This window comes from Drosophila tropicalis, unplaced genomic scaffold (assembly GCF_018151085.1).
Source record: "Drosophila tropicalis isolate 14030-0801.00 unplaced genomic scaffold, ASM1815108v1 contig_1, whole genome shotgun sequence".
Taxonomy (NCBI): domain Eukaryota; kingdom Metazoa; phylum Arthropoda; class Insecta; order Diptera; family Drosophilidae; genus Drosophila; species Drosophila tropicalis.
The window spans coordinates 1,790,732-1,816,663 of NW_027172355.1; the positions used below are offsets into that span (position 1 = coordinate 1,790,732).

A 25,932-nucleotide genomic window follows, 5' to 3' on the forward strand; every position below is an offset into this window, starting at 1 on the left:
TATGTGTGTATGGTATAAAAATTCTTAGATACAATTAGATATCAATAAAATAACAGATACAGTTAACACTATAATCAAGGCGGCTAAAAACACATATATTGTATTAAAACTTGAAAACAATGTGTTGGCAATCTCACTCACTCACTCTCCTAATCAAGTAGTGTGTTGAACCTTCTTCTTTCAGCAACAACAAAGAAACGTCACCAATTCTCTCAGTTACACCCAGGTAACTGCCTCCACTACTACCTACGCTCCGACGAACGAAATTAAAACACAAACCACGAAGGAAAGTACAACAAATTTTTAAAACAATCAGAACTTCCAGCGAACCAAACACTAGCGAATTAGACGACTCTATGGAAGATCTTGACTCTGTTTGTATGTCTTTTCTTACTAATATTCCAGTAGCTCAACCAAGCCTTAAAGCCTTTAATATGTGTTTTTTAAGTTTCTAATTTCTGTAGCGAGCTAAATTTACCAATTATTGATGGCTGCAAAAGCTGAGCTTGGGCTATGACTAGTATTATCTGTTTATACCGTAAACAGGGTGTTATAGTGGTTAGAGTTTGTTTGTGTAATGTTTGCTCTAGTTGCTTGAGTGTAGGTTGTATTGGTGTTAGTTTTAAGAAATAAGCGAATTATTCTTAGATAACGAGAGTTCTTGTCATTTCTCGTGGATTTTGGTTTGCAGCTCTTTATATTCGCATAACCTGTAAATAGACGGATATCCGTTCGTTTTGCAAAACCCAGAGAAATTTTTCTTTGTCATCCAATTTTTTGTACACTCTGAGCTAATGTGGCGCTCTCCACACTTGAAGCATATAGAAGGTAAAGAGCAGTTTGAAGCGCCATGGAGGAATCCTGGCACTTTCCACAATGGCTATTTCCGGCTTGTTTATGTTTTCCCAACAAATGTAACTGTGCAGTAATGTTTTTAAGGCTTTCAGCTCGTTTATGTGTGTTTAACATTACATCGTTCACGACCGGCCTCATGCACCGTCCACTCCTAATGTACAGCAATTGATATCGTTTAAGAGCCCGGTTGTGAATGCGATTAGTAAGGAATTACAGGTGTCACCTGGGAATGATCTCTTAAAAACGATGCCTATTGTAGTGTCCGACGTGTCCGGGCAATTACCCATTTCAATTGAAATTGCCGATAGTTCTAAAAGTATCGAGGGCCCCGTAAACAAGTTGACTGCTGCAGTGGGTGACTTGTCCAACGTTGCTGCTGCGGCTGACGCTTCGGGACCGCGGCTTCTCGTTGGCATACCACCAAAGAAAAATATATTTGTTTCTAGGCTAGACCCTGTTGTCACATCTGATGATGTAATAGCCTATATTCGGAAGAAAGGTAACGTCTCAAATATTGCTGTGGAAAAGTTAAAATTTTCTTATTCTCGGGACATTTCGTCATTTATTACTTGTGTTATTGCCAATATCTTCGACATTATATGTCGAGAAGATTTTTGGCCGCAACATATAATAGTTAAGGAATATACTGTAAAAAAGAAAAATCGGCTACCGATTCGCTTGCCAACAACAACAACTAATACTATTCCTGCCACATCAGCATCTGCTGGTGTGTTTAAAAACTAGCTTCGTCCCTTAACCTGGGTTACCAGAACGTTAGAGGACTGAAATCTAAACTTCCTAATTTCTATGTAGATAGTCTATCTTTTGAACATAACATTTTAGCTTTTACAGAGACATGACTAAAACATGATATTGCTGATGCATCGGTTTTTTCCACAAATTTTTCTATATTCAGACGGGACCGGATTTCTCGTGTAAGCGGGTTCGTTCTGATAGCTGTTGATGCTACTTTATAATCTGAAATAATTCAAATTTCTAGTACCCAGGAAATTGAGTTAAAGTAAATTTTAAATCTTTTAATGCTTTTATTACTTGTTCCTATATTCCACCATTGTCAGACATGGTGGTATATTTAAATCATTTCGAGGCAATTCAACTGAAGACAAACTTGTCTCCTCTTTAATTTCCAGTCAAGACATGCTCATTGTTGTAGGTGATTTAAATTTACCCGCTTTAGCATGGTCACCAATAGATGAATCTATCATGTTGCTGTCCTCTATGTCACATGACTTTATTGATGGCCTTTTAGGCTTATCTTCATTACAAGTCAATTCTGTCTTAAATTCTAATGGGAAATCGTTAGATCTTATTTTTGTATTGGATTCTTCTTATTTCGATGTTTCTAGGATCGAACCATTTGTTCTTCCCGAAGACAAATTTCATCCTACATTAAATTTAAAAATTAATCTGCCCATGCTTTCACCATTACTTGGTTTAAATGAATTACCTCTAACTAGGTGCTTTCGTAAGACTGACTTTTCCAGCCTTAATGAAAACATTACTACTACCGATTGGTCTTATCTGTACAATTGTAGAGATATGAACTCAGCTGTTCGTTTTTTCTATGATACTCTGAATTCACTCTTTGATATTTGTGTGCCTCTTGGTAGGCTGGAGCGGCTTAACAAACCTCCCTGGTTCTCTCGTGAGTTATCCAATTTGAAAAATGTGAAGACACGATATTATAAGAAGTTTCAAAAAACACGTCGTTCATCAGATTATGCTCTGTATACAGTTGATCCTTCCAAATTCATGATGCTTAATACACAATGCTATAAGAATTATCTTCAGCGGTGTAAGCTTCAGTTTTCTTCTGACCCTAAACAATTTTATAATTTTGTTAATTCTAAACGTAAGACCTCTGTGCACCCATATTTTTTGTCTTTTCAAAATAAAAAAGTGAGCACTGATCAGGCAATTGCCGATATGTTTACGAATTTTTTCAAAACAACTTATTCCTCAACGGAATATCGAGCAAGTCCGTATCTTTATCATTTAGAAAAGGCTATTGCATTTTCAATCCAGTGATTGATGAAAGTTCTCTTCTTAGCGAACTTAAACTAGTTAAACCTAATTATTCTCCGGGGCCAGATGGTCTACCTGGATGTGTACTCAGGTTCTCTGCAAACGCATTATGTAAACCCATTTTAAATTTGTTTTTATTGCCTGCCGAATCTTCCTCTTTTCCATCTATTTGGAAAGAGTCGTATATCATTCCTCTGCATAAAAATGGCAAAAAGTCCGAAGCCTCTAACTACAGGGGTATCTCAAAATTGTCCGCTATTCCGAAAGCTTTTGAGAAAATTATAACTTCGCAATTGCAACATTTTTCCAGCTCTGTTATTTCGCCATCCCAACATGGGTTTGTGAAACGTAGGTCTACCACTAACCTTTTAGAATTTACCAAGGGGTTCAAAAATTCTAAACAAACTGATGTCATATACACTGACTTCACCACAGCCTTTGATTCTGCTAATCATACTCTATTACTTTCTAAACTGAACGACATTGGGTTTCCACCTCTTTTCCTTTCTTGGGTTCAAGAATTTTTAACAAATAGAAAACAGGAGGTACTTTTTAAGTCTTATTTTTCCAATTCCATTCCTGTGACTTCTGGTGTACCTCAAGGTAGTCATTATGGCCCCCTGCTTTTCACATTATTCAATAACGATCTTCCATCAGTCAGTATTCATTCGCGTGTGCTTATGTATGCTGGCGATGTAAAGCTTTGTCTTACTTAGTAAGAACCATATTAATTTAGTCGGCTACAAGCTGATCTTTAAAACTTTCAATCCTGGTGCCAGTTTAATCTATTAAATCTTAACTCTACCAAATGTAAGGTAATAACTTGTCACTTATTTTCTAAACAATAGTCCTTTAGAGCGTCTAAATAATATGAATGATTTGGGCGTACTTATGGACCATAAGTTAAGTTGTAACACCTATGTTCTGGGTTTAATTAAAAGATGGTCAAAAGAATTTGACGACCCCTATACAACTAAAGTTATTTTTTTTACTTCGCTTGTCCGTCCTATCTTAGAGTATGGATCTTGCATTTGGTCACCTCAATATGAGTCGCAGCAGATTAGACTTGAATATGTTGAAAAGCAGTTCTTGCTATTTGCTTTTCGTGGCTTAAGCTGGGATCGCAATGTCAATTTGCCGTCGTATTCTTCCTTCCTTGACTAACCGTAGAATAATGCTTGGTGTTATTTTTATGCACAAGCTCCTAATTGGTGATATTGACTCGCCTGAGTTATTAGCTCAGGTAAATCTGGCATAGACCGGATGTGCAATGCCACTCTAAAAGCCCTGCCAACACGGGCTATTATTTACATAGCACTAATTTTTAATGCTATTTTAAGAGTGCAGCACTTCCCTAAGCGGTGGAAAATGGCTGCAATCTTAATGATCCATAAGCCTGGTAAACCAGAAAACGATCCTGAATCGTATCGGCCAATAATCCTGCCCTCACTTTCTAAAGTATGGAAAAGGATAATTGCGAACCGACTGAAAGATATCATCAATGAACGCCACATCTTGCCGGATCACCAGTTTGGCTTTCGCGAGGGACACGGCACTGTAGAACAAGTTCATAGATTGGTAAAGTACATACTACAAGCCTTTGATGACAAGGAATACTGTAACGCAGTTTTTATTGATATGCAGCAAGCTTTCGATAGAGTTTGGCATGTGGGTCTGCTAAGCAAAATAAAGAAATTATTCCCAGCACCACACTATAGTGTCCTTCGATCGTACTTAGAAGGACGGCAGTATATGACCAAGGTCAGGAACACTTTCTCCAACGCTTACTTTATGAGAGCTGAAGTGCCACAGGGCAGCGTACTGGGCCCACTACTCTACTCAGTGTATACTGCAGACATACCGAATCCTAACGAAAATCATATGGTTTCCCCTAGCAAACCTCTCCTTGCCACTTATGCGGACGATATCGCCCATCTATACAGCTCAAAATGTCGCTCTGAGGCAGCTTCTGGTATGCAGGAGTATCTCAACACGTTCTCAGCTTGGTGTAAGCGATGGAACTTAAAAATCAACGCACAGAAGACTATAAATCCCTGCTACACACTAAAACGCTCAGAAACAATACACCTGCTATACAACTAGAAGGCGTAACTCTCGAACAGCCCTCGCAAGCTAGGTATCTTGGCATCACGCTTGATAAACGCCTTACCCTTGGCCAACTTCTTAAAGCTACAGCAAAAAAATGTGGCCAAAGAATGCAACAATTAAGGTGGCTGATAAATAGGAAAAGCACTATGTTGCTCAGGGCCAAAAGAGCAGTATACGTGCACTGCCTTGCTCCAAAATGGCTGTACGGCGTGCAGATTTGGGGAATGGCGGCTAAATCCAACTACAAACACATACAAGTGCTTTAAAATAGAGCTGCGCGTCAAATAACGAACTGCCCACGGTATGTGCGTGGATCCACAATACACCATGACCTCAGACTGCACACAGTGGAGGAGCAGATCGGTAGACACACCAGCAGATATAGCGACCGGCTTAATAAACACCGCAGTATCCTCGCAAGACGGTTACTACCTGCCAGGCCTCTTAGACGGCTAAAAAGAAAGGGCTTTGCCAAAAATATTAGCTAACCAACATCAACAAAAATATATATAGTCCTCTTGGGTACACCAATGAGGTTTGGTCCTTTTTATATTATCTACTTGTGTTGTTATGATACTATTTTTGTATGTATGGATTCAACGCTTAAATAAATAACTAAAAAAAAAAAAAAAAAGTCATTTCTCTGTAAAAGCTAAAATGTTATGTTCAAAAGAAAAACTATCTACATAGAAATTAGGAAGTTAGAGGACTGAAATCTAATCTACATAGAAATTAGGAAGTTTAGATTTCAGTCCTCTAACTTTCTGGTAACCCAGAAGGGGCGAAGCTAGTTTTTTGACACACCAGCAGATGCTGATGTGGCAGGAATAGTATTAGTTGTTGTTGTTGGCAAGCGAATCGGTTGCCGATTTTTCTTTTTTACAGTATATTACTTAACTATTATATGTTGCGGTGAAAAATCTTCTCGACATATAATGTCAAAGATATTGGCAGAAACACAAATTTTAAAGGACCAAATGTCCCGAGAATATAGAAAATTTAATTTTTTAATAACGCAAACTAGCGACAATAAAATATTGATATCATTTAAGGTAGTCTCACTTTTTCCAAGTATTCCAATAGAATTAACATTTGACACAATTAAAAACAAAAGAGCACACTAACATTCCAAAATTAACATTCAGGGAAATAGTACGTTTTTGCATTCAAGAGAACATATATTTTAAACACAAGGGCAAAATATACGCACAACTAAATGGAATGTCTATTGGATCACCAGCGTCACCAATAATATGAAAGAACTCTTATGACCTTTTTGCCATAATTAAAGAAGCCGAGATCATAAACACACTTGACCACCTAAATTCATTTGACAGAAACATAAAGATCACAATAGAATTGGAAAATTACAACAAATTTACATATCTGGATTCAATAATACATAGACGAGGAAATGAGCTAAAATTAAAATGGTACAAAAAAATCAACAGCATCAGGACGAATCATCAACTTCAACTACAAATATCCGAAGTCGATGATAATGAATACAGCAAGAGGTTGTATACAACGGATGCTTAACATATCGGACCCAATAATTAATAATGAAAAAAAAAACAAAAATATAAGGCGAATTCTAAAAACTCACAACAAGAAAACAAATAGAGAACCCACAACAAAACGCTTTATGTCCTTCACAAATGTCCCACAACTGTCAGAAAGATTAGCAAACTCGGTTTGCTGTGACACAGAACAAATACAGATAGCAGAAAAACCAAAACAACACGTTACGGATTACATTCAACAGGACAAAAAGCAACATTGATAGAATGGACAAGAGCAATGTAGTTTATAAAATATCATGTGACGGGTGTTAAAATGTTTAGGAACAACCAAATCGAGACTAAATACTAGACTGTCACTTGTCTAATTTATGTAATGGTAATCGCAATTAAATGTTGTTTATAGTTGCCCTGACGACGACCACCAATGAGTGGCTGAGATATATTTGAAAATAAAACAAAAACAAACTGTTTTTTATATTTATCCAACGAATTGACGTCGAAAGCATATCATAAACGTCCTAATTAAAATTACCAGAGCAGTAATTCTCTCCAAGTTCGTTTACCGCCTTCCAATCTTTGGATGGAGTGCGAACTAGAACATAAGACAAGTTCAAGTTCTCAACCATAGCGCTGTCCAACTAAGAATAAATTCATTTTCTACATCGCCGATGTATATTGGCAGAGGCAGGACTTTCATTGATAGAAGACAGTTTGTACGAAACCACTACAAAACTTATACCAAAACTTTGCACAACATCAAACGAAGTTATAAACAAAAGTTGCGTAAACGCAGGAAGGCCAAACGGAAGTACAAATTTTTCTAACGACGTTTTGAGGGATTGCAGACAGCCTGAAGATGCTCATAATGCCAAAACCCGTTTAAATGAGCTGTTTACCTTTGTTAATTTTGTTAAATTTATAGACGGTTTAAGTGCTTCTCAAATTTCTGAACCAGGAATGTTAAAAAGTTACCGTGCGTAGATCTTGCCATTGGCTGAGTTGATGGTTTTAATTACTTTGTGTTCTGTTTTTTTGCATTTAGGTTAGGGAGTTAGTGACTGATTCCAGTACGCAGAGGGCCGGAATAACCTTGGAACGCGCTGAAGTTTGTATACCCTTTCAAGTTTATTTTGTTTATCATTTTATCCTAACAGCCTAATGTTTACGAAAAACGGCCTACAATCTTACAATAGAAAATATCGAAGTTATTGATCAAAGTCATAGTTTATCATCGATTTTTCCTTTGGAGCTATATTATATTGTTACCCAATCGTAATCAAATTTGGCAAAGTCGTTTATAAGCTCCCTTGCATATTTATAAAGTCACTTGAAAAATAGCAATATTTCCAAAACTACTAACTGTAGTTCAATACGGTATATTAAGAAAATGAAGAGGAAAAAGAAACAAAAATAATACAAAAACAATTGGCTTAATCCAAACTAACGGTATTTTTAAATATACACTTAAGCTAAGTCTTAATGTTGCATATTTATAAAGTCACTGTTCTTATTTTTACTGTAGCTTAAAATTAACTGAAAAAAAAACAATTTTAATTAACAAATAACATCGCCTCGGGAGCCAATAACCTTTTCTATGCGCCCTTGCATACTTCCAATAAGGTTAGCTACCAAACCGGCATCAATTTTCGCCCACTCATCGAAAAGAGCATCCTTAAGATGACTTAAAGTTGAAAACTGGCGATTTTCGGCATATACTCTCTGTGTGAGTATCCCCCATAGATTCTCCATGGGATTTAGATCGGGAGAACAGGCAGGCCACTCTAAAACTTTGATTCCTTTGGAGGAAAACCATGCTTTAGTCTCCCGACTGACATGGACTCTCGCGTTGTCCTGCTGAAAAGTATGTCGTGCATAGCCATTTTCATCTAAAAATGGTACCAGACTACTTTCCAAAGTACGGATGTAATCAACGCTTTTCATTCGTGATGATACCACTTCTAATGAAAGGACACCACTTATGGAAAATGCTCCCCACACCATAATGCTCCCACCACCAAAATTTCTCTTGGCACATTGAAGTGGTTTCTTCCGAATATCATGCCAATAGCTTCGAAACCCATCTGGACCATCCAAATTCCATTTTTTTTCGTCAGAAAAAATTATCTAAAAAAACTGCTTAAAAACTGTCGAGTTTAAAATATCCTTGATTTGGGGTTACCTCATTCCATATTGTACTCAAATTGCCTAATGCAAAATTTAATCTGGCAGTCTTATGACGTTCCAATAGATTGGGGACTTGCTTCATTTTTTCATACCGGAGTATTCCGGAACGTTTAAGAGTCCGGGAAATCGTGGAAACCGATACATTAAGGCCATTTGTCGAACGCAAACGTGATAGTGACATTGAGGAGTTGCTGGCGTTTCGCACAATTTGCATTTCCTCTCGCTTGTCGAGATGCCTTTTACGTCCTGTTCTCTTTATAGAGCCATACGAAGATGGATTTTTTAAAAAGTTTCGAACAACGGATTGACTACGCCCAATTTGACGAGCAATACCTCGACCACTGACACCACTATCGCTTAAGGCTATAATCTTGCCCTTTTCAATATCACTTAGAGATTGTCCACGAGGCATTTGCGCAAATTTATGGTTTTCTTAATTAATTCGTCCAAACTCCGCCAAATCTAATCTCAAACTGCATCAGAAAGCTCTAATTCTGAAGGTGACTTTATAAATATGCAACAGTAAAAACTCGCGACCATTCGATAAACAAAGTACCGTTAGTTCGGATTAAGCCAATTGTTTTTGTATTATTTTTGTTTCTTCTTTTTTGAACTACAGTTAGTAATTTTGGAAATATTGCTATTTTTCAAGTGACTTTATAAATATGCAAGGGAGCTTATGTGAACGTGAAAAAGTTTTTAATCAAACGAAATCTGTAAGCGTATTAAGCAAGTAATCAACCAAATTTGGGGTCTCTAGCTAGAATAGTCTTTGAGAAAATACGGTTTATTTAATTTTCGAGCGCGGAAATGGGCTTGCAACAATTTTAATTAAACTTGGTCTCTGTACATACCAAATGTAATATTTCAGATGAACAAATATAATTAATACTTTCTATTTATTGTTGCCATTTTAATAAATAAGTGTTGAAGAGTTTTGTATCCGCTTTATCATACATATCTTAATTTAATAAATTGGTTTGGCCTCTACAAGTCTTCAAGTTTTAACTGCTGCATTTTGACTTGGTCATTAAGGCTAAAAACATAACAATTAAAGAAATATTCAACCTGTTCAGTATATACAAGCCTATTTGCAAAATTTCAAGTCTGTAGTTCTTACGGTCAAGATGGAGCTTGCGTTAATGCAGAGCGACTAACTGACGAAAGGACGGACGGACATGGATATATGAACTCTTCTCGTCGTGCTGATAAAGAATATATTTACTTTATATGGCCGGAGAAGCTTCTTTCTATGCTTTGCACACTTCTGATCAAAATTAATGCACACGTGTTATCGACATTTCTACAAAAAAAATTAAAAATTAATTTTTAAAATAATTATAGACTTACCTGAAGGTAGGTTTTGGATTTGCATAAGCTATGCATGGCACGACCACAGGATCACCAAGTCGGGTAAAAAATTGACTAGATTTTTCATTCATTATAGGAGGTACACGATCTCGAAATTCTAAAAAAAAAAATCTCATAAGACTTGTTTCAATTACATAAAAATTCGATTTTCAATATGGAAATAGAGAGCCAAAAATAACCACATGTCACAAGGAAAGTCGTTATTTTCAAAAGTAAGTCATTGCGATAATTATTATGTTGGGGTAAGGTTAAACAATTTTTTTTTTAAAGAAAAATTTTAACTGATTGGACTTCAGTGCAACTGTTTGAGCATAAAATATCAAAGAAGCTAACATCGGCTATGCCGAAGCTTATATACCTTTGCAGTCCTTGGCAATAATATTTCTATACCCTTGCAAAGGGTATTATAAAATTGGTCAGATGTTTGTAACGCACAGAAGGAAACGTTTCCGACCCCATAAAGTATATATATTCTTGATCAGCATGAAAAGCTGAGTCGATATAGCCATGTCCGTCTGTCCGACCGTGCGTACACGTTTTACTCAGCCACCTTAAGAGATATCGGGCTGAAATTTTTTTCTGCTTGTTATTATCTCATGCTGAAACGTTTCCTTCTGTGCGTTACAAACATCTGACCAATTTTATAATACCCTTTGCAAGGGTATAAAAACTTTGAGTCGATGAGCACTCTAGCGGAAAAATCACTTAACCACTTCTACCTATAAACACATATTTTTTTTCATAGAGCCTTAGCAGATGCGCTGACACGGATCAAAAAAATATATTTCTATTTTTTTTTTTTTTTTTATGTTTATGCTGTTTCAGCTTCAAACAGCGAATTTGATATTTATAAATTGTGTCTATGTTATCGAGCAATCGGTGTTGGTCGTCTGTCCATAGGATGCAGACACTTTAGCCTACGCCTGGAGGTATTGACGGCCAAATCATTGGCTAAGGAACTTGGATGAGCTTCGAGGCGGTTTCTATAGCGCGTGCTGTGCCGGCCTATTAGTTCAGATTTCGTAGTTAGATCCAGGTAGACCCTGTAATGCGACAAATCGCTTTGTTCTGCATGGTTTGCGGCTTTTTTACAGTAAATGTGGCTGCAGAGCATATGTGAATATTCGCCGTGTAAATTTTTACTTTATTTGCGAAAACAACGTGATGGACCCTCTGAGCACCCAGTCCAGCATATTGAGTTTTCTGCTACATTTGCTTACTGTTTTTAAACATTATTTTTCCAATTTAATCTTCTGTCTAACACGTTCACCCCATGCAGAACAACTTTAAAAATCACTGCCGTTCGCCTGTGGATATTGAATATAGGTCGTATCTGAAGTCGGTGAATATTTGGTTCTAGCCCCTACTAGTGCCACGACGTATAGAAAGATGATTATTTGACAGTCCAGTGGGAGATGTACAGGTAGAATGCCAACATCAAGCGAGCCTTCTGGAACGCTTGGTCGTTCTTTATGAATTTCTTTTTCGGCTATGTTTCGTTATTAAGTTAACTTGCGGCCACCGTAGTTAATATTGTAATAGTATTGTATAATTTGGTAAGTTCTTGGATATTAGTAAGACTAGTGAGTTGAGAAAATCAGTTTAACTTAATTTGCAGAGGCGGAAGTGAACGTGGGAAAGTTTGTAATCAAACGATATCTGCAGGCATATTAAGCAAGTACAAATACCAAATTTGGGGTATCCAGCTAGAATAGTGTTTGAGAAAATCGGTTTCATTCATTCATTGTGTGCTTTATTTTCAGTAATTAAAGCTAATGTTTAAAGGATAAAAGTGTTTTAAGGCATAGGCTTTTCATCTGTGACATTCAAATGTCTGTTATAATAAAGGAAAAAGGAAAGAAAACCTTTAATGTTATTTTAGACTATCTTATTTCTAGGATCCAGATACTAAAGGAAGCTATCTTCAATTTAGCGGCTTGGTACTAGAACTAACAACGATTGCAATGTGGAATGTTGGTGATAATATGCCCTTAAGCAATCAGGGAGATTATTTAAGAGAGGTGATGCTCAATCACCTAAATCAGTTATATATTGATTGTTTAACAGTTTTAAGACCTGTCGATTCAAGTATGTTGAGTGCTGTTGGAAGAGAAAACTTAATGTCAGCATACTGGGCATTAGCACAATAAATGGCTGTATCATCTGCGAACATGGATAGCTCACAGTTTGGGGGTTCAGGTATGTCATGGGTAAAAACATTGAAGAGGATTGGCCCTAAAACAGAGCCCTGAGTGAAGCCAGAAGCCAGAACGCAATAATAATAAAGCGTTGGATGGTAGGTTTTTAAGGCAAACGTTGTGTATGCCATCAGGCCCAGGAAATTTTTTAGTTGTGATGCCATTTAGAATGCTTTTTAGTTCTCTAGCTCTAATTTTCATAATTTGGGAATTTGAATTAGTGACGGAGGCGATTTAGGGCAATGTTGACCTTATCGATCGTTCTCTGATTAGAAAAAGAGGACGTAAGACTATGTTTCGCTACAAAAGTATCTGATAGAAGATTGCATTTTTCTTTGCTGGTGGCGTAGGGAACTTCAGAGCGGTAGACGCAAGGAACAAATTGTTTTCTATTCTTGATTGCCTTAGTAATGTTCCAGAAAGGTTTGCCAGATTTGTCTAGTTTGCCATATTTTGAGTTCCACTTTTCATTGTTGAATATAAAAAGTTCTTTACGGTTAGAGTTTCATATGTGATTATAAAGTGCTTTAAATAAGGGTAACCGAGTACGGATCCATTGTCTTTTGTTCATGTTTCTAATTTTGAAGAGATTAGTTATGTGCTCGGTAAGTTTGAGCTTTACATCTTTAACACATTTTTGAGGAGTAGATCTTATGAAGGCTAGGTAAATGATGTTGGTAAAGAAATCGACCATGGAGTCGATGGTACCGGTTGAGATTCGTGAACAATCGATGCTTGCAACTGGTCAGAAGAAAGGTTTTTTGTGAGCGACTAGGTTACTTAAACGATTGGGAGTATTAGTTAAGCAAAGGTCGTGAGTGGAGGGCTTAGATAGAGAAAGTGAAGTTTGCCTAAAGTTTTAAGCTCGTTGAGAATGTTTCCCCAGCTGTTGGCTCGAGCACAGTTCCAGTTTATATGTCGTGAGTTTAGGTCGCCAAAGGCAACACATTTAATATCTAGCTGTGAGAATTTGTTATGGACACTCTTATACATTTGTTTCATATGACTAGAATCTCCTGTTGAGTTACAGGTTCTGGGTATGCATTTAGCTGTGTTAACAGGGAAAGTACACCGCAAACAAGTTAAGATATTTGTTAATGCTTAAAGTAATTTGGATGCCTAAGTTTTCAATGAGATACGTGTTCATATTGGAGATCTGTTTGTGCTTCACATTCTTACTGACTATAACAGCGACTCCACCACCTTTACTTCCAGTCCTATCACACCTGTATATGTAATAGTTTTGTAAATCAAAACGAACAGTAAACTTGAGTAAACCAAGTTTCGTTAATAAGAGCTACGTGAATATTATTATCTTCTAGGAACTTAATTAGTTAATTAAAGGCTGTTCGTGAAAGATGCTGGGCTGTGTTGTTGGTGATGCCATGGTTCGTCGTATTGCTTCGTTGTGGAGAGCGTTTCGAAAGCAAGTTCCAAAAAGATTGATAGCAGGGGCAGGAAAGGTCGGTGAAGCAGTGGGAGCCTTTACAGTTGGCGCACTTTATATCGGCGTTGTCTTTACACGATGCCGTTGGATGTGGTCCGGCACAATGGGCACACGTTGTTTTTACTTCGCAGTTTCGGGAGCCGTGACCAAATAGTTGGCATTTATAGCATTGTGTCAGTTTGTTGGGGGACTTAGTTTTGTACTCCAGTAGTTGTGCATTAGTTGTAGGGTAATGCTCTTATTAACGAAGTGAACAATGTAAAGCAGTAGGTTGTGATTTGCTCTTGTTGTTTTTTTTACCTTCCTGACATCGGTGCATTGTAGACCTAGGTTGAGCAACATTGTTTTCACTGTTTCGTTTGGAAGCTTCTCTAGTCCTTTTTGAATAAAATGTGTAAAACTCACAATAATATTCCTTTAATTTGCTGAAAATATTATTGAAGTGCTCCGTGCTTGGGACTTAGATTTTTATGCCAATGGAAACAGTTTTGATAAAGTAATCCGTGATCTTGCATTTAGCAAGAAAGTCGTGTACAAAAGCTGCGTTTTGGAGGGAGCCGTTTGCGGGTCAGTCTTGATTTCTTCGGTAATATTAGAGTCGTTGGGAGATCTGCTGCTCTCGTTGAGTAGATTTCGTGGTTCTAGCCATTTTTGTACCGGTAGATGCAGTTGCAACGCCAGTTGTAAGTTTTCGTCTCTTAATTTTGGGGGTTCTCGTACGCGAATTGTGGAGTAGTTCGTACTTATGCAGAAAGTAAAGCTTTTTGACAGTGAGAGAAAAAAAAAACGATTGCTAGGTTCGCTCTTAGACAACCGCACTCAAGTCATACAAAAAGTAAACTGGAAAAATCGGTTTTATTTATTTTTTTAAGGTGCTACTTTTGACTTGGTCATTAAGGCTAAAAACACAATAATTGGCTCCTGCAAATATACCTGGCATGCACAGCGAAAAGTAGAACCGCAAAAACAAATAACTTAAAAATTTTCATTAGCGCTGATAATTAGAAACAATGCATAATGAATATTACATTATTATACATGACATTTCTACAAGTGCGTGGGTTTTTATGTAACACCAAATTGTTATGCAAGTTTCTCCACAACTTTCCACCTTTTCAACAATAAATAAAAACAGCTGTGATTACTGTTAGAAAACGCTAAAGGAACGTGTCAATAAAAGTTTTGCCGTTCGGCACAAGCAACGCTTTGATAGCTAATAGGCTCCCGCTTGCTTTGTTGATAAAATTAAGATACATTTCCGTTTACATAAATTGTTTTAACATGCTTCATACTATGTGCTATGTGCTACACACAAGCAGTCTAACGCCGCCACTAGCCAACGGCCAATTCTGGCCTTGTTGACCGCTTAATAAAATACGTTCATACGCATATTTTGCATGTTTCTAGTCCGATTTCAATAATTTCAATTTGGTAGTTTTGTAGAAATAAGATTAATTAGTCTGCCGAATTTGAATGCGATAGTCGAAAAACTACAGGATAAAAATTTTTTTCTAAATTATGGAGGCGGAAGTGGGCGTGGAAAAATATGAAAATATGTATACTCTGTATGGCATATAAAATCGGTGCTGCAAATTATTTTTCTCTCTTTCTCTGAAACTCTTATTTTGTGTGATCGGTGCCATGAGAGAGTCACTAGCATACACGTTCACTGTCTTTCTCTCAAAATCACCAAGCGTTAAATCGTATTACGTTATATATATTTTTTATAAAAAGTAAAAAGTTGGAGAATACTGGGAAAGAACGGCCTACAATATAAGTCTGGAGAAATGCATTACAGCTATTTAATATAATTATCCGATTTTCATCAAATTTATAGTTATTGAGAGGAAAACTAAATTTTTTTAGACAAATCTGTCCCCCAAAACCTTTTAAGCGCGAAAGGCTAAAAGTAGGCAAAGATCAATTAACAAATAAAAACCAATATCCCTTGTCAGCAAATAAAAGGCTCCCATTTAAAATTTCAAAAGCTCTGTAATCCGAACCATTTACAAATCTGTATGAATAACAATAAGTTAGTTCATAATACGTTAACTTCTTATAAGGAGCAACACGTTCGCGAGTTTTCACAAAAACTACAGGAGGAAATCGATTTTTTCTAAATTATGGAGGCGGAAGTGGGTGTGGCAAAATATGAAAATGTATGTATATACTCCGCGCACATACTAAGCCAGTATACATGCTAAATTTGGTGACTTTAGCTTTTTTAGTTTTTGATAAAATCAGTTTTGTTAATGTTTCATATTGGCGTTGCGCAGCTAAATTAATTTTTCCTAAACTTCTTCCTTCCTTCAAAAATTGACACACGTGGAGAATTTTCCTTCTTGTATTTTTATTCACAGGTGTAATAGCACTAAAACTAGCTTATCTAAGAGCGGGGAACAAAGCCTCGCTTGGAGCGAAGTGTGGGTAGTTCTTATCGTGGGAGAGCGGTGGGCATCATCGGCATAGCGGCGCGAGGTGAAAGCTCCCGCCTCCCTTAACCCTTGTGTACCCCTTGCAGGAGTGCAAGACCTAGCAGACCCAATGTCACGCTCCGGATAGGGTCCAGCCGAAGACTGTGCGCATCGCAATTGGCCGCCCGCCAACCCCGGGTAGACTCCCCTCCAGTCATTCTCTGTCATCACATCCGCGCCCAGGACCAAGGACACCGACGACGGTCGGAACGATGCCCTAGAATTTCTTTGCAATTTGCGGGTCCACCGGAGAGCTGGGAGTTCGGCACTGCTGCCACCGCTTTCTCCGCCCCAACATTGACAGCTGTCAATTTAAAGACCGTGGGCAGCGATGTCGCCATCGACGATTCCGCCGAGCAAGGGTCCACGAGGGCGGTGCTTCAGCAGTGTGGCCAGTGTCAGCTTAGGATCGGAAGCTGGCGTTGGTGCGATCCTTCGTCTGGAGGACTCAGGCGTGATTCAGCGTACGACGGAGCATGGAGTGCGTCTACATGGCTCCTCCATGGAAATGGAGTAGCGTGTAGTGGTCCTCCTGGCATATGCGGCACCTATTACCGCTCAGACAGCTTCCTTCGGAGTGTTGGTGGGCCAGGCAGTTGGGGCAGTATTTGTTGTCAAGCACTGCCCTCATCCTCTTCTCCACGTTCAGCCGCAGGAAGCGACGGCATCGCTTCAGAGGATGTACTCCGCGACAGACTCGGCAAGGGAAGAACTCAGTTCCTCGCGAACATCTGCGCGCCTCCTTTTATGCCTGTTCTGAACGTGGTCTCGGTGCCATAGAAACGGGATATCAGGAAGCTGCCGGGACAAATAACGACGAAAGCGAATTAATGTAGTACTATAGAATACACATATGACTACTGGCAGCTCGGCCCTTCTTATTTGGGAAGAAGGACCAAGTACTGGACGCTACTGTAACTTTAAGTAATGAGTTTGAATTCTTTCTTCTGGAGGAAGAAAAATCAGCTTTGCGACTGGACGCTTCACATACCGCGAGCGGTATGCAGATTGACGACACGGACGTTGCCGTCTTTGCCAGGGGCCGTTTGGTGGATTCGCCCATTCATTAAATGGACGATTATCGTCTTTAAGTACCACCAGATCTCCCACTTCAAAATTTTTAGAAGGGAATCGCCACTTTTTTCGCCTATGTAGCTTCTTTAGATATTCCTCTTTTCACCGGGTGCAAAAAAGGCAGACTCACAGCCTTCAAACGCTGGCACCGGTTAATGATATCCGGAACATGATCCTTGATTTCAGGTTCCGTGACGGAGAGCAATGGACTGCCTACCAGGAAATTTCCTGGGGTCAAAGCCAAAGAATCGGTGGGGTCTTCAGACAAGCCTCTATCTTAGCACGCAGAGTAGAGAACTCATCAAAAACTCTTAACTCCAGCCTCCCACAAAACAAAGCGGGCGAAAGCTGCCAGAAATGTTTCGGTACCTAAATCGGAAGTTGCCTCAAGGTGAATGGCTTTGGTGGATAAACACACAAAGACACACACATATCCCTTTGATATACGACAGGCGCGGCCGGTGAAAGTCTTGAGGTCGGTGAAACTCTTGAGGTTGAAAGAACCTGCGAAATCTATCCCGGTGATTTTGGCGGCATAAAGTCCACACATAGAGGTAGGAGCTTAATTTTTTTTTTAAGTGTTACTAATATTTTAGTTTGATTTCGGATTTTTTTTTAGTCAATTTGACCACGCCTTAATTTTCCGCCCCTTGATATGATGATCCCGACACTTGTACAAAAAATTTCAATTTTTATTATAAAGCAAAGCATAAAAATAGAAAAATTAATATTCTACCATGTTTTAACAATATTCCAAACTTAAAAAAAACAAAAAGTTAATATCTTGATATTAATGGATCAGATGAGTCCATGGCTCTATTAAAAACGTCAGCCATATTATTTAATCTAGAATTTTTTCTGCCATGAGAACGTCGGTCCATTTTATAATGTTTGTTACGAGCTTCTGATGCATTTTCACCCAAACATCCAACTGGAACTACATATTTATAATGTCTGCTCCGTGAACTAATATTTTATGTACAGTTGGAGTCATTGGGTACCACGGATATGTTTTCATATATAGATTAAAAGTGTCTATACAAAATTGTCGGTACTTTTTTGGGCTGATTGAGAATTCACACGATATTGCTATTAATATATGGTAAAAATTATTCAAAATGACGTCATCAAACAATGTTATGGATGCAAACAGTTTTGTATTTGCAAAGATTCGTCTCGCCGTGTTACCATCATTGCTGTTACCACTTCCGTTCTGTTTCGGTATGCTAATATGCAAACCCATTTCCTTCCATACTGTTTGCTGAATTTCCTTCTTTCTTATCATCATTTTATTTTTATCATCGCCTTTACTGTGCCAGGTCTTTATATCCATACGGTACGATATATTCAAGACGAATTCCATAAATCGAATCCATGCATGTAATGGACTTACGCCGTATTTTAAAGAGCCAGGCTGAGGTCGAAAGGTTTCAGAATTAAAATCTGTGATTTCGATAAGTCTTTTTGGATTTGCGGCAAAGATTGGGCAACATTGATTGTATTTTGTACCAGTTATGACGTTTAATACCTTTCCATCAATTAATGACATATATGTTTTAACAGCCACAGAAATATTTTTAGGTTGCCATTTGAACTTTTCCAATTTCGCTACTTGCATATCTAGGAGCTCTCTTTCGCGTATTCAATTTTTAAAGGCCTGCAAAACCTTACTGACTGTGGGCTTCTATTTAACCATATTACGCGATTTAAAGAATCAATTAGACGTATTGGTATGACAGTGGATACGAACAGCGATTGATCTTAGAAATCAGGTTCATCTGAATCTGTTTATATGCACTTTGACCCGTCGATCCATCAAACCCATAGCTAATAATAAGGGTGCAGTCCGTTACATTTTCCATTTTCTATAAAACATAATTTTGTAAGGTCAATATTCGTTCAACTGTGTGGTTTAGCAAATCCTGCAGAAAAACCTTTGCCACAGTTTCGGAAATACTAATTCCTAACGGTCTGCACTGCAATTTTGTAGATCCTATTAAGTCGTACCGGGTACATATATTGCAGCCGTGCGCCTTGTTGAGTTGTGTTAAACTGATATGTTGCTGCTTTGTGAAGTTATTCTCCAATAAAAAAGCTAATGCTTCAATATTAGAAATGCGATCTGGTCCCGCTTGATTTGTTATTCCGGGATTTACAACATTTTCCTCAGACGCAGAGGCGGCATGCAAAAGTAAGGCAGTAGAGCAATCATTTTGAACGGCAACTTCTGATGCCATTTGCCTTCGTAGTCTAGGCCCGGCCTCGGCATATCCTACTTTTGGACGACCCGCCTTCGATGGTGATGGCTTAGCAGTATCCTCCACATCAATTATTATTTCCATACATTTTGCAACCCATTCTGTGTGAATTGACTTGAATCGCTCAATATTTCGATTGTATTTGCGCAAGTATCGTTTTACATAATATTCAAAATTAGTCACATTTGCCTTAATTTGCTGTATGTTTGATTTGTTCCAAATATCAACAAGCGTGTTGTTTTTGAACGTAAAGGAAACTTCAAGTCCAATTTTTTTGAAAGGAACAAAAAGGAGCAAAAAAAAAGATTACTACAATAAACTAGACACATTCGTTAGTAACTTGCCATTTTTACTTGCATGTTTTGATATGCACTTTTCAAGAAATACTATACGGAACACAATTAAAATTGTTAGATTTTTGCTAAAAATACCATCAACAATAACACTGGACATTAAAAACACCACGAACATTTAAACACATTTATCGTAAATAAAAGATTCTAAATACCTTGACCTTTGCTATCCATATTACACTTATTAATTTAAACGATTAATTTTAACAGCATGAAATTTTTCGCGTCAATTTATATAATTGCGAGCTTCAACAGACCAGCTGGTTTTGAAGGGCTGTCACAAAAAGAGAGTTGCTATAAAATAAATAAAACTCGCAATAAAAAAAAAAAAAATTGTTTTTCAGCTAACTGAAGTGTTTACTTTTAATAAAAAATAAAATTTTCTTAATATTTCACCATAAATTTTATGACTTTATGCCGCCCATTATGAAAAATCGCCCATAGTGTTTTGGAATCCAGTATCTCTGTCGGATAACGGACTAGCAGTTGACTGCCCCCATGGAGAGATATCTGATGCGTGAAAAGCACCAACAGCCGGGATAATGGACTTACGACTGGCAACAGAATGGGGTTACGCTCATCGTAACTGAGGGCCGCTGCTTGTTGCACGCGCTCACATGCTCGGATCAAATCAGATGCGTCAATGAAGGGATTCAAATTGAGAATGGTGCTAGACGTGGGCAGAGATTTCTTCTGCTGTAGACACTGATGTTCAGTCGGGAAGTATTCACGCGGAGTGACTTGGATCAACGCCTGGAGTACTTGATTGATCTCATTAGAGGTCACCTCCCCGGAATAATCGTTTGGAAGTTTTCGACACCTGCCAAGTACAAGTTCCTGTGCACTAAGGCCGCGGCTAGGGGGATCTGCTGGATTGTCTTCTGAACGGACCTGATTCAATGGGGCGCTATTTGTTGCCGTCACAATTTTAGCTACCCAATTAGCGACAAACGTTGTCCATGTGCAGGGTGGCTTATTTAACCACAACAGTACGACGGTGGAATCAGACCAATAAAATGCCTCAGCATTAACAACTGGAAGTTGTGGAAGAACTGCAGCTGCCAGTTCAGCTAGAAGCGTGTCTCCGCATAATTCAAGGCGAGACAATGAAACCGTTTTAACTGGGGCTACCCTAGATTTCGTTGCAGGAAGGCAGCACGATATGCCTTGATCATTGCTAACGCGCAAGTAAATTGTGGCACCATAAGCCCGCTGTGATGCATCGCAAAAACAATGGAAGTGACTGTCGGAATTCGGATCATGAAGAACCCACCGCGGAATTCGGATCTGGTCAAGAAAGGAGAAGCTCTTTGTAAAATCCTGCCACCTGTGATGGAGTTCACTGGGAAATTGATCATCCCACCTTAGCTCTTGTAGCCAAATCTCTTGCATAAACACCTTGCCTTGAATTACAAAGGGAGCCAGCCAGCCAGCGGGATCGAATAACTTGGCGATCTGCCCGATGACTTCTCGCTAAATATAAGCTGACTTGATATCTTGGGGTGAGATGACAGAATAAAACTCATATGTTGTCGCTTTCCATCAGATTCCAAAAGTTTTTGCTGTGCAAGCCTCTTCGATATCGAGGAAATCAGCATTCAGCAAATGACACTTTGGGATGTAACTGAGCACGCTCCTCACATTCGATGTCCACTTGCGCAAAGGAAAGCCAGCTGAACCAAGAGCGTTTTGAAGTTCTTTGACCATTGCGATTGCAGTTGCTTCATTGTGAGCCCCCTGCCAGGACATCATCGACATACATATAAGACTTGATAATATCGCTAGCCAAAATAAATTTGGATTATACATCACTTGCGGTACATTTAAGTGATGTCGGCATTAAAAACTACTTGAGAATCTGAATAGTGAGGTCAGACTGAAGTACCGGACCAGGGTGAAGTATGTCATTGAGACTTACTCCGTTTGTGGTACCGTCGGGCTTAAAGACAGCATGGATCCTTCTGGAGATCCTCCACCTCCCAAAACATTGTGAGAAGAGTTTCGAGTGTGTCCTTTTTGCTTAAAGCGACCATCTTAGTGAACGCGGCACACTAACTACCGGGAACCCCTTGCAACGGGCCTAAATGCTTTTCAGCTCGGTCCTAACAGTTTGGAATGGTAACTTTATGAGCCGGAGCATTCAGTCGGATATAAAGTTGGCTTCCGAAGCTGCGTCTAATGAAGCCCGTGAAGGATAAATAGTGCCCTTGCGCCAAAAGTCCACGATGGCTGTACTCAGAAATTCATCTCGTGAGGACCTTGCCTCAGAGGTAATTTATTTTCGGACAATACTGTGAGAACTGTGCTGCGCTGGGGCCAGTGTTGGACTATTCTCCGGTCGGGCGTCTTTGTACAAGAGCGGATTGCATGTGAAGCAGTTATGCTAACTCGGGCACTCTTTTAACTGATGCCGTCTTGCGAAACAGTTCAGACACTGGGACTTTTTCTTTACATATGTCGCCTTCTTAGAATGAAGAAAGCGGGAGCATCGACCTACCGGGTGAGACCCTTTCAAACAGAAATCGCAGGAATTGGGTTTGGTGAAAACGGTATAAAATGACGCCGAACACAAATTTTCCATCAGTAATTTATTTTCGCTCAAGGAAAAAAGTACTTTAGTATGAATTAGTGTCGTAAAATGGACTCGCCCAAAGGACTAAAAATTTCCATACAAAAATTAAGATTTTCAATTGGCTCCAAATCGAAAATTGGGGCTAAATCAAAAATTGGCGGTATGCAGTTTATTTTTGCTCTACAACTTCTTTAAAGATATCAGACGTCTATCTTTAATATTTAAGATTTTTGAAGAAACGGACTTCTCTTTGTTCAAATACACATGTGAAAAAAATGGATTAAACTAAGAATACCATTCATACGGTACATTATCTGAATACAGAAAATTATTCCATTAAGTTATTTAGGAGCCGAGAAAATTAGGACTAAAATAAACAAAAAAAAAGTCTTAAATTCGTGTCCGCCACTACTTCTTCTAACAACCCCCAAGATTCAGACATACCTTTTTCTGCTTGAACTGAAACGGTTAGAACCAGGGACCGTAACTGTTATAAGATAAATCTAAAAAAATCAATAATAATACTTATTTTGAAACTTTTTCTATTTAACTCAAAAATAACTCTTATTTTTGATTTTTAAAATAAAACTCAAGAATAACTTTTATTATTGATTTTTATTTTATCCCATAAATGTTATTTTTGAGAAAAAAAAAAAAATCATTTGTGATTTATATAAAAAAAAAAAATTATAAAAATAATTTAATCATTTAATCAATCAAAAATACACACCCAATCTGAAAAATTTTTTAAAATTTCCAATTCCAAATGTTTACCGTATTTAGCTTGAGAACAAACCAATAGATTTGAGTAAACATGTAACATTTGTGTTTTAATTAATGAATGCAGCAAACAACTTCGGTCAATTTGGTCACATTCAAGCTGGGCACTATTAGAACCGTTATTAACAAGAGGGCCTGGGCTTACCATGCCGAAGTTTGTTTACCCTTATAATCTTACCTTACAAACAGAAGTCAAAACGAAAAACAAAAATGTAACTAAAAAGTCGAGTTACTATTAAAAAAACGTCTTTAAAATTTAAGCTACAACAGTGCGGCACATTTAGCATGCTATTTTTCCAGTTTTTTAACAGAAATGTCAGAATTTTAGATTATTATGAGCGTAAGTTGGTTTAAAATCGCATTTGATATAGTAATCCAATTTTGATCAAATCTGTTGGAGTTATAATTTTTTTCAGCTTTGTTAAGCTAATTAATAATTAGTAATTATCTACGATAATAGCTAAGAATAGAAAAAAATTTTTGGGAATATAGAAGTTCAAATACAAAATTTCAGCTCTGTAGCTCTTGCGGTCGAAAGGACGGATAAGGAACGCGCAGACGGACGGACAGACAAGGCTGTATCAACTCGTCGCGTAGTGCTGAAAATATGTACTTTTACACTTCAATTCGTTGCAAATTTCTGATCAAAATTAATATATCCTTTTCGAAAGGGTAAAAAACGGTCAGATGCGTGTCTTAAGGGATGCTGGTGTTTTAAAGCGCCGCCCCCTTGCAAATTAGTATTGAATGCGCCTCTGGTTTTCCGTTGGAACAATAGTATCAATTACAAATCGCTGTATCGGTTGCCAATTTACAATTTACTTGTGTTTAAGAGCGAGAGTAAGAAGTGAAAGAAAAAATAATGGGTCGTAAACGTGAAAGTGTCGCAAGAAATTTGTTCGAATTTTCTGTGGATGGCAAGAGTTCGAAGTGTAAAATTTGCGAGAAAGTGTTTCAGGGAAATTATATTACCAATTTAAAACGACATTTGCTAGCCGAGCATAAGGATATACATATATGAAGCCGAGTCTCTCAATGAAGAAGCTTCAGTGCCCGAAAAAAAAATGCAAATTTTCAGTGTCAATGAGTGAAAGCAAGGTCAAAAATGCGTGCGTAGAATTGGTCACAGCTGAGCGAGTTCCATTTTCTCTTTTGGATTCTAAGCCTTTCAAGACTTTGACAAAACAAATTTTCGCTGGTCTTAACATGACACCAATATCGTCGAAGAACGTTATGGAATTCGTGAGCGAAAAATATGAAGTTTTGAAGGCAGAAATGACAAAATTGATGTCTGGCCGAATGGTGTCGCTAAACATTGATTCTGCAACTAGGCAAAACCGCGGAGTACTTGGAATAAATGCTCAGGTTTACCATAACTCAAAAATTTGCATTAAGACCCTTGCTATTATGGAGATGAGCAAGAGGCACACTGCAGCCAATTTGAGTATGGCAATTGAAAACGTGTTACATGATTTAAATATCAATAAAAATCAATTGTACACAGTTACATCCGATAATGGTCGCAATATGACAAAGGCGGTGGAGTTGTTGAATCAAAATAACGAGGATGACCCTGAGAGTGAAGATCATGATTTTTATGCTGATGATCTAATGCTACAGGTCAAAATAAGCGATATCACTTCAATCAAATGTGTCGCTCACACTTTGCAGTTGGCGATTAACGACTTCCTCAAGCAACTTGCTTGCAAAAAAACAATTGACAGGGCTCGTAAATTGGCAAAGTCCTTAAGAACGACAGCATTCAGGTATGTAATCATAGGTTAACCATTTGTCAACTTGGAGAAAATAACAAAAAATTATATTTGTTTTTCCTGTAGACATTTAATAAAAGCAGAGAGTCTAGTTGTACCAGAACTAGATGTTCCAACCCGATGGAGTTCGACTTACTCAATGTTGAGCAAACTTTTAAACCTAACAGATTTTATTGAAGTGCACTTTCAAAACGCAGACGCACTTACGCATGAAGAGTGGAGTACAGTTCAGACCTTGAAGAAGACTCTGGAACCTGCTTTTGTGGCAACAAAAAAATTTCAATTGGAGCAACTTTATTTGGCCGATTTTTGCAAATTCTGGTTCGAATTAAAGTTGTCAACCAAAGCACTGAATACTGACTACAGCAATGTCCAAGCAGAATGCCTAGAAAGACGAGAAAGTTCTTTAATGGACAACAAAATTATAATCTCAGCCATCTTTCTGTTGCAGAACCCAATACGAATAATGTATGCTCGAACACATCTGAAAAAATTATACCAGCAACTACATTCATTAACAAGCAAGGTATTTTGCAATTACAATCAGAAATTTTCGAAATATTTAAGTACATTTTACTTTTCGTTTCAGGGTGACGCTAACTTAAACGCCAATAGTCCTGATGCAGAAGCATCAAATTCCCAAATATCGATTTAATCCAGCTATGCTAGTGGTCCTGTCGAGCCACCAAGTGAAAGCACTTGTTCTCTCCGGTGAATCTCACTATGGACGTAATGGGATACTGGGAAGAAAAAAAATATGTATATCCCAATCTCTACAAGCAGGCTAAAGTTGTACAAAGTGTACCTGCAACCCAAGTCAGTGTTGAAAGAGCCTTTTCTGCATTGAAGCTAATTTTAAGCGACCTTAGATGCAATTTGTCTACCGATTCGGTACAAAAAACGCCTTTCATAAAAT

At 38.0% G+C, this 25,932-nt stretch overlaps 1 protein-coding gene across 3 annotated transcripts in view; it reads right to left on the reverse strand.

Moving 5' to 3' along the window:
- Positions 1-25,932, reverse strand: part of LOC137577202 (cell adhesion molecule Dscam2-like) — a 753,142-nt gene that overhangs the window by 385,278 nt on the left and 341,932 nt on the right. For all 3 annotated transcript variants that reach the window (XM_068301567.1, XM_068293972.1, XM_068303153.1), the window contains exon 4: positions 10,068-10,185. In XM_068301567.1, coding sequence (XP_068157668.1) covers positions 10,068-10,185 — 118 coding nt within the window. The remainder of the gene's footprint in view (positions 1-10,067; positions 10,186-25,932) is intronic.